General features: G+C 42.1%; 3 protein-coding genes and 1 pseudogene across 3 annotated transcripts in view; all 4 read left to right on the top strand.

Moving 5' to 3' along the window:
• Positions 1-1,928, top strand: part of LOC104805089 (RNA-dependent RNA polymerase 1) — a 5,359-nt gene extending 3,431 nt beyond the window's left edge. Inside the window, exons 4-6 of the mRNA XM_010529508.1 lie at positions 1-679; positions 747-897; positions 971-1,928. Coding sequence (XP_010527810.1) covers positions 1-679; positions 747-897; positions 971-1,789 — 1,649 coding nt within the window. The 3' untranslated portion in view covers positions 1,790-1,928. The remainder of the gene's footprint in view (positions 680-746; positions 898-970) is intronic.
• Positions 1,929-2,080: 152 nt separating this feature from the next.
• Positions 2,081-4,539, top strand: LOC104805090. Its single transcript, XM_010529509.1, has 5 exons — positions 2,081-2,244; positions 2,582-2,733; positions 2,838-3,040; positions 3,116-3,223; positions 3,339-4,539. Exons 2-5 carry the CDS (start codon positions 2,589-2,591, stop codon positions 4,242-4,244), a joined length of 1,362 nt encoding a protein of 453 aa, XP_010527811.1. The 5' UTR covers positions 2,081-2,244; positions 2,582-2,588; the 3' UTR covers positions 4,245-4,539.
• Positions 4,540-5,895: 1,356 nt separating this feature from the next.
• Positions 5,896-6,843, top strand: LOC104805091 (protein KNATM). Its single transcript, XM_010529511.1, has 3 exons — positions 5,896-6,080; positions 6,213-6,332; positions 6,577-6,843. The coding sequence occupies exons 1-3, from the start codon at positions 5,913-5,915 to the stop codon at positions 6,688-6,690; spliced, it is 402 nt and encodes a 133-aa protein (XP_010527813.1). The 5' UTR covers positions 5,896-5,912; the 3' UTR covers positions 6,691-6,843.
• Positions 6,844-7,416: 573 nt separating this feature from the next.
• On the top strand, positions 7,417-8,907 carry LOC104805092 (annotated as a pseudogene).
• Positions 8,908-9,214: the final 307 nt, after the last annotated feature.

The raw sequence follows: 9,214 nt of genomic DNA on the forward strand, positions 1-9,214 counted from the left end.
CGGCATTCCAGATTCGTTATGGTGGGTACAAAGGGGTTGTGGCAGTGGACCCAAAATCATCAAAGAAGATGTCTTTGAGGACGACTATGAGCAAATTTGAATCTGAAAACACGAAGCTTGACGTCCTCGCGTGGAGTAAGTACCAGCCATGTTACCTGAACAGACAACTGATTACGCTTCTGTCTACGCTCGGAGTTAAAGACTGCGTCTTTGAGAAGAAACAGCGAGAATCCGTGGATCAGCTCGATGAGATATTAACAGATGGATTGAGGGCTCGTGAGGCTCTTGACTTGATGGCTCAGGGCGAGAACACGAATGTCCTCAAAGAAATGCTCTCTTGCGGTTACAGACCGGATACCGAGCCGTTCCTCTCGATGATGCTGCAGAATTTCCGGGCATTGAAGCTGCTGGAACTCCGTACCAAGACACGGATTTTCGTTCCACATGGAAGATCTATGATGGGCTGCCTAGATGAGACCGGAATACTAGAGTACGGTCAGGTTTTTGTACAGTTTTCGGATCCTTTGAATCCCTGGAAGCTGTTCCCCGTACATGGAGAGGTTGTTGTGGCAAAAAATCCATGTCTGCATCCGGGGGATGTTCGTGTTCTGAAAGCTGTCAGAGTTCCGGAGTTGTATCACATGGTGGACTGCGTTGTTTTTCCACAGAAGGGTCCGAGGTAATGAACTCTTTTGCAGCATCCTTAACTTGATTTGATCGTTGAGTATGGCGTTTTTCTGTTTCAGGCCTCACCCGAATGAGTGCTCAGGGAGCGATCTGGACGGAGATATCTACTTTGTCTGTTGGGACAGTGAATTGATACCACCGAGGACATCCGAGCCCATGGATTACACTCCAGAGCCTGCCCAGATCTTGGATCACGATGTCACTATAGAGGTAAAGGCGGGCTCCTTTGTTTACGTTTTTCTGAGTATATCAGTAATCGAATGCAAAAAACTAATGGGTGCAGGAAGTTGAGGAGTATTTCACAAACTACATAGTGAACGACAGCTTAGGAATCATCGCAAATGCTCACACTGCCTTTGCGGATAAGGAGCCAGCCAAAGCATTCAGCAGCCAGTGCATAGAGCTCGCCCATAAATTCTCCATTGCCGTCGACTTCCCCAAAACGGGGGTCGCAGCCGAGATTCCACCGCATCTTCACGTGAAAGAGTATCCAGATTTCATGGAAAAACCGGACAAACCCACGTACGAGTCCATGAACGTGATCGGTAAGCTCTTCAGAGAAGTAAAGGAGCGTGCCCCTCCCACCATCGCCATCAGGTCCTTCACTCTTGAGGTGGCTCGACGGTCTTATGACTCGGACATGGAGGTCAATGGGTTTGAGTACTACATCAAAGACGCTATCTACTACAAAAGCAGCTACGATAATAAGCTAGGGAATCTGATGGACTACTACGGGATCCAGACGGAGGCGGAGATACTGAGCGGGAGTATCATGAGAATGTCGAAGTCATTCACCAGGAAAAGGGATGCTGATTCGATAAGAATGGCGGTGAGGGCGCTGAGGAAGGAGGCCAGGTCCTGGTTCAACACGTCGGGGGACGGGTACGAGGTGGTGGACGAGGAGATGGCGAAAGCATCGGCATGGTACCACGTCACCTATCACCCGGACTACTGGGGATGGTGCAACGATGGTCTGAAACGCGACCATTTCCTGAGCTTCGCTTGGTGCGTTTACGACAAGCTGGTTCTGATCAAGAAGCAGACCATTCGGAGGCGGGAAGATATGGTAGCTCGCCACCTCAACCGCTCTCTGCATCTCTGAAAAATGTTTCATCTTCTGCTGGATTGTATTGTGTGTGTGTGGTAGGATTCGGATGCGATCGAGAGTCTTTGTATTCCTGGTTTGGATATTAACAAACCGTGTAAATGAAATTCCGTCGTGGGTAGGACTTGACTCTCTATATGCATCTACGTATATACGCACCTTTCAATTTCGACGGCGTAGATGTGATGATCGACGGTGTAGATCAATTCTCATAAAATGGGCTCATAATAGCAGAGATCGGCCCATTTATGGTGAAACAGATATATCCATATATATATATTAGTCTCAGCTGAAAATTGAACTTCCAAATGATTCCTCGTCGGCCCAATTGATCTTCGTCCATTGTAATCGTCTTCGTGCTTGGAGGAGAGATCGACTGCCAGGGTCGGAGGAATCCACACGCGCGGCAAAGGGTTTCTGAAAGAAAGTTTGAATTCGACACAGGAGATTGAGTTGAGTCATTGTTCTGGGTTTCGGGGGTTTTCTTCTCTCTATTGTAAAAATGATATCTCTCTTACGGAGTCGCTGTTAGGGTTTCGTTGAATTCGCCTATTCATGGCTCGATTTCTGAAAATTCGGTGATCGTTCCCTCTCTTTCTATGTTACGTAATCGCCGATATCGATCCCGATTCATGGCAATACTCTTGGGGGTTTTGATTATGTGTTACTGAGTTTATTATGACCTAATACAGCGTTAAGTCTCTGTCAAAGTTTGAACACTGCTGCAGAAGTCTGGGTTTGTGCAATTAATAGAGAAAAATGACATTTCTTGAAACTTTTTGAATGCAGCTTTTTGATGGATGACCCAAGTGGCTCTAAGTTCTCTGATTCGAGCCTCCAGGATCTGATGGGTGAACATGCTTCTCGGCCCTCAGTTGCTCCATGGGCTTGGTGCATCGAATATGTAGCCAAATTCAAGAAAGATTTACACCGTATACGCGGTAATTTGATCAGAAGCTCTCTTTGGAGCAAAAACAATGGTTCCTAGTCCTCTTATGGTTTTGTCTGTTAAGATAGCATGTGTTAATGTGTCTCTTTGCTTCAGCTATGATGAACGTGAGCCTTGACTGTCCTGTTGACTTGGGAAAGAGGACGAATGAAGTTGTGGCTCTAAGAATTTTGGAGTTTATGTTCACTTTGGGCAAGCAGCACAGTGATGGCACGCCTGTCGCCTCAGCTTCAGAGCCAAGGGTTGAGTTTGATTTATCCTCGAGCTCCATTGATGTTCTTAAAGCCATTCTTAAAGAGGTAGCATACTGTAACAATCCATATCTGGCTTCAAATTCCAAGTTTCTAATGTAGTCTCTTCTGTGTCGTTGTTAGATTCCCTTGGCAGAACTAAGACCAGGCATGTCGGAGTTGACAAAGTTTAATGTTCTTCCTTTTATTGCTCACAAGAACAGCTGCATACCTAGATGTGCACTTGAAAGGGTAAAAGATTTTTTTTTTTTTTGAAATATCCCAGATCAAGTGACGAAAGTAGTTAAGATTCCTGGAAACCGAGCATTTCTGTTCACTTGCTTCTTTGGCTTTTGTTGTCATTCAGCTGAGAGATGCGGTTTTGGAAGAGAATCAGACTATTGCAGCTCCGTGTGTTCAAGCAAGTGAACATGATCTTGGAGATGAGCAACCAATGCATGTGGACGAGCAACCGAAGCAGGTAGGTGAAGAAGCCATGCACATAGATCAGGAAGCAGTGCATATGAAAGACGTAGAGAAAGAGAATCAGAGAAATGCACATTCCTTTGCGGAAGCAAGTGAACCTGTTCTTAGAGGTGAACAACCAGGACAGATACGTGGCAAACCTATGCACAGGGGCGAGGAAGCAGTGCCAATAAATGAGCAGGCCAAAGCAATTATCATCGATGATGATGATGATGACGACGAACCAATGCAAAGAAATAAGCAGGTCAACGTAGTTGTCATCGATGGTGAGTGTGAGAATAATGAAGCAGTGGAAGAAGCAACTCTGGAACCGACAAACAATGTGAATACTGAGTCAAACTCTGGAAGTAGGGAAGGCGATGTAAGTGTGAGATGTGGGAAAGCTGGAACTTGGTTGATAAGTGGCAGCAGGGATGTTTTATCGACAGTCCAGCGAGAATGCCTGAACAGTTCTTCAATCTGCCCCAATGGGGACAGAAGTAACATTTCCGAAAATCCTCCTTCGAGCTCCCGAGCAAGACAAGACATATTATTATGTGTGAAATGTGGGAAAGATGGAACCTTGTTGGTGTGTAGTAGCCCTGATTGTTCAGTTAAGGTACACCAGGAGTGCCTGAATGGACCTGTCTGGCTCAACGAGAAGGACAACTTCCATTGTCCTCAGTGCCACTATGATCGTGTCACTTCAGAGTACCTTCAATCAAAGAACTCATTGCAGGCTGCCAAGAAAAATCTGGTCATGTTTCACCGCAAAGTTTCTACCATAAACAAGAGACTAGTGGGATGATGATAGACCCTTCAGGGCATTCACGAAGAAAAAGAACAGATGAAGGTTTGTACAAGAAGACATATAGGAGCTGAAGAATGATGGGATGAAGTGAATTTATGTTTTGTTTTGCCAGTCCAGCGGATTTGTAAAGGAGCACTAAAATAGTTATTTTGGGATTTTTTGTAGGGTAACGTGAGTATTTTGAGAAAACGGTTAGAGTTTAGGTTGAGAGAGAGACTCTCATTAAACAATTTTTCATATTGTAAACCATCTTGGTTGTTCAATCAATTATCGGGTTTATCAATTTATTACAGTTTTCTTACCGATTTGATATTAAAATCCTCTTCTATGTGCAGGTGTTTTCGCTTTTCGTATATTTTAGATAGGAGATGAAGTCGTGGTTTATCTTAGCTAGTACTAGTAGTATGTGCAGCTGGGTGACAAGGAAAAGTCATTGACCGATGTTTGACTGTAAACTCCTTTCTTAAGATTTTGAGAGGCTGTCGGAAATTGGAGCATCATCTTAAAAGAGAAGCCTAACCGTCTCTTCTTTTGTCTGCTTTGAGATTTGCATATGCATGGTTTTAACCCTCCTTTTTTTTTTCTTTTTGTCAAAATCATACAAAATGGTTTGTTAGACAATTTCTTGGACAATTTTGACAGATTTATAGGTTCATGCTCCCTGTGGGGAGCTTGGAACTGTAGAGAAATGGGGAGGGAGAGTGGAGAGGCAGAGAGAGAAGTGTGAGACGTCGTTATCGAAATAATACAACGAGAGAGAGAGAGAGAGGCGTTCTATTTCTGGGGAATCCACGACTCTATCAAACATTGAACTGCCCCACTTATAAACAGATCTCTCTTCCTATTTCAGATCTTCTTTCTACTATGCGCGCAACTTGTGATTCCTTTTTTCTTCCCACCATAATATATTTATTATATACCGAGAGGGTCTGTCGTGTGTTGTGCACTTCAGAGGACAGAAGGAAAATGATGAAACGAAGACGAGAGGTTCCTTTCCCAAATGTGGAGAAGAAAGGCTTTTTGTTTGAACATCTTAATGATAGTTCTGTTTATCGACAGTCTGACTCAGACTGCTTCCGCAAGCAACGCCCCACCACCTGCCATGGTCTCTACTCCTCATCCCACGCCTCTACCCGTCCAAATGCTCTCTATACATCAACAGAGAAAAATATACAGTCTTATTCATATATAATGTGAGTACTGGACCATTCTAACGAAAAGGCAAAGGGATACAATGACGGTAAATTGATTTTCCGATGGAATCTGTTACCATATATATGGGCTAAAAGCATCACATATGCGCATAGCCAAAAATGAAATCCTTGACGAAACTAGATTCTCTCTGACATATATATATGTACATGTGATACGTTTTATTCAACAGAATTATTGATCATCATACGTACGCCCGAGTTGTCTTTTCCGCTATATATATATATATACTGTAAGTATTTCGGTGGTAGTAAGAGACGTGAAAATAATGTCTGTAACTGATCAGTACTTGCAGGATGAATATGGTAGTAGACTGACACAGTAACAGTCATAGACCCGACAAAGAGACCGGAAACCTATAGGCCTCATCAAATCACATATAGAGATCGTATATTCGTATATAAAAACAGACACGTGTATCTATTTAGGCTAGTTGTGGCGCTTCTGTGAGTCATGAAAACCATGGAGGACAAGAAAGATGGGAAAAACCCGTTGAAGTTTGTGACAAAGGAGCTTCAAAACACACAAGAAGAGGAAGAAGAAATGGAGCTTCTTCAGCAGAGAATCTCAAGCCATCCTCTGTATGGGCTTCTCCTCGAAGCTCACTTCAACTGTTTAAAGGTATACACACACACATTTAACGACCGAAATGCGTATATATGGACTGCATGATAGCGATGATATAATTGATACGTCAGAAAAGATAAATAATTGTTCAATAAGGGTTCCTTTTTCCGTACTGTCTCCGACCAGGTTTGTTCGGGCGAAGAATCACCGGAGATGGAAACAGAATACGCAATAACCCTTCTTGACAACCTCACTCTCCGGCCAGATTCCTCCCCCGAAACCTCACCGGAACTCGACCGTTTCATGGTTCTTCTTCTTCTTCTTCCTTTTTTTTTTGTTAATCCATTACTATTTTTCTTTGCCGACATTACTCACCACAAATAACTAAGCAGTTTCATAAACGGTGATAGGGTTTTTTTTAATAAAAAAAGCACGTAAATGCCATATATAAATGCTCAAATAAACAAAAAAGAAAATCCTGCACGTATAAAAAAATGGACACGTGTTCGTACCAAAAAAAACTAATGGACATATGTGTGTATACGTACAGGGAGCGTATTGTACGATTCTACGGGAGCTGAAGGAAGCCATGGAGAAGCAGCTCCGAGAAACGGAACGTTTCGTTGATTCCATGTACTCTCAGCTAAACGACTCTTCCCCCTAGCAAACCTAAACACCCGTCTGTAACAGGCAATCCGTTGAAATTACGCCTGTGCCCTCCATTCTCGCGACCTCACAGCGTTTCCCGAAACGCGAAGGAAAACGCACGAACGATTTGTAACGTGAATGTGTCCGAAATTACAAGTGTTTGCATTTATTGCGTCCGCACAACAAATGAAACTTTAAACAAAACATTAACATTAGACGTCAAAATCGCGTTTATTGCGTATTCTGTTTACACCAGGTGGTAAAAAAGTTGAAATTGGAAATGATATAAAGTTTTAAAAATAAAAATTAATAATGGTTTCAGGGCCCATTTCTAGTGGGCTCTGTTATGTTTCGGTTACCGTTGCTGAGAGCCCACAGACCGAGTTAGTAGGGTTTTGACTCAAATGATCCACTTGGTCGCAGCTATTTCAGCGTACATCACCGAAAAGAAACAAATTTTTTTTTTTCAATTTTAACCCATTTTCCGATTGAAAAAATCCGAAATACTTTTTTTTTTTAATTTTTGTGACTTTATTACGATTAACATATAACTGATATACAACTAAAATAAGACAGATGATTTTTTTACCACTTTTTTAGAATCAATTGTAACTTTTTTACCACTTTTTTAGAATTAATTACGAAGTCGTAATAACGAAGTTGTTTTCGAACGGATAAATATCGTGTATTCATTAAGGGTAATTTTATCTTTTAAAAAAAAATTAATGTGTTATGTTTTTTTTTGTGGTGTACGACGTGTCATTTGATTAAAAAACCCCTCTGAGTCGTCTTCTTTTGTATCGTCTCCTTCCCTCCCGCTCGCATTAGGGTTTTTCAGGGAGTCTCCGTGAAATCTGCTATCTCCAAGGTAATTCTCGTGCTCGCTGATTTTATTTTCATCAATTTCTCTAAACCTTGTGATCATTTCTGTGGACTTGACCAGAATACAGTATTTCGGCCAAGTTTTCGCGAATTAGCCGACTATTCTAGCCTCGAGTTTCGAGCCTGTTGTTTATAGATATGTTCTTTTTATCTGTGCCTTATAGTGATGTTTAAGTATGTATGTGTTTCCTCTTCAATACATATGCGTTCACTATCACAAGTAATCTTGTATGGAATGCAGAAGATCTTTGTGTTATTTTACCTCCTCATATATTGTATGCTGATTCATGTCCCTGATCTTCTTAATGCCCAGAAATTTTGAAGACCTGAGCTGAAGAGTCGAAATAAGATCTTCTGCTTCCATTTTGGATGCTTTTGTATACGCCGACCTGTTTTCAATTCTTTACATGAAATGTTCTAACAGGAGTTATTGCTTTTCACGTTTGTACAGCTCTGTACATCTGAAATTACTAGAAGCTGCCACTAAGAATGAGGTGAGAATCCTCTCATCGTTCTTTTGCTATTCCAATCCAAATTCGCTTATTTGCAATTATTTCTCTTTAAAGGTGCTGATCTTTGGTTGCTTTCGTGTTATAGCCGACCCATGGAGGAAGATGTATCATGTAACGTTTATTTTCCACTTCCATCCAGTGTTTGACATCCATATAATGCATATGAGATGCAGGGTGGGAAGAATGAAGAGGAGGAATTCAACACCGGGCCACTCTCGGTCTTGATGATGAGCGTAAAAAAACAATACCCAGGTTAGTGTTTTTCATTCTTGTTTATCATATCCCCATAGCCATAGATTGTGAATATTAAACCAGTTGTTAAATATTAGGTCCTTATCAACTGTCGGAACAACAGGAAACTTCTGGGTAGGGTTAGAGCTTTTGATCGGCACTGCAACATGGTTCTTGAGAACGTTAGGGAAATGTGGACTGAGGTCTGTTCCCTTTTTGCTTTCGCCTCGTTTTTTTCCCCTCCACCCCTCTGTTTATATAAATTGATGAATCAAGAACTTCTGTGATATTCTATCGGATAGGTACCAAAGACGGGCAAAGGCAAGAAGAAGGCGATGCCCGTTAACCGTGATAGATTCATAAGCAAGATGTTCCTCCGTGGGGATTCCGTCATCATCGTCCTTAGGAACCCTAAATGAGGTTTTAGACCTTGTTTTGAGATTTATATTGTTTTGTAAATCTGGAGATGGAGATAGATTCACCACGATCATGTACTCCAACGTCATTCGGCTGTTGATATCTCTGATGTATTTGATTCATCATGGACCAGTCATGACACACGTGTACTTAAGTTTATATAAATAAAGGACTTGGGCGTCTCTTTTGTATGGTTGAGTAGGCCATTTTATTCACACCATAACAATAGAGGACTTGTTGATACAATGACCTCGACATAAAGATTTCATGTGTGGAGCAAATATTAGAAGTGAAAGAGTCGGACTGTTTTCTTTTATCAACAGTTACGAATGCGGCATACGCAAGTGTCGTTTGGATTAGTGACGGTGTAGCAGAAACCATGAGCCGCGTCTCCGTGGACTTTTACGCAACTGCTATGACAGTCGTCCACGTTGCACTGCCCACCACTCCACAGCGCTTTGTCGCAACTTCCTACGTTAATTACCTCTCCCGCTCTTC

This window comes from Tarenaya hassleriana, unplaced genomic scaffold (assembly GCF_000463585.1).
Source record: "Tarenaya hassleriana unplaced genomic scaffold, ASM46358v1 Cleome11, whole genome shotgun sequence".
Classification (NCBI taxonomy): Eukaryota; Viridiplantae; Streptophyta; class Magnoliopsida; order Brassicales; family Cleomaceae; genus Tarenaya; species Tarenaya hassleriana.

Bases quoted from the DNA above. Each gene is read 5' to 3' on its own strand.
- LOC104805090 (XM_010529509.1), top strand. From the start codon at position 2,589: ATGGATGACCCAAGTGGCTCTAAGTTCTCTGATTCGAGCCTCCAGGAT. The intron at 3,041-3,115 runs GTAGCATACTGT...TGTCGTTGTTAG, and splicing joins TTAAAGCCATTCTTAAAGAG to ATTCCCTTGGCAGAACTAAG. The intron at 3,224-3,338 runs GTAAAAGATTTT...GTTGTCATTCAG, and splicing joins CTAGATGTGCACTTGAAAGG to CTGAGAGATGCGGTTTTGGA.
- LOC104805091 (XM_010529511.1), top strand. From the start codon at position 5,913: ATGAAAACCATGGAGGACAAGAAAGATGGGAAAAACCCGTTGAAGTTT. The intron at 6,081-6,212 runs GTATACACACAC...GTCTCCGACCAG, and splicing joins CTCACTTCAACTGTTTAAAG to GTTTGTTCGGGCGAAGAATC. The intron at 6,333-6,576 runs GTTCTTCTTCTT...GTATACGTACAG, and splicing joins CGGAACTCGACCGTTTCATG to GGAGCGTATTGTACGATTCT.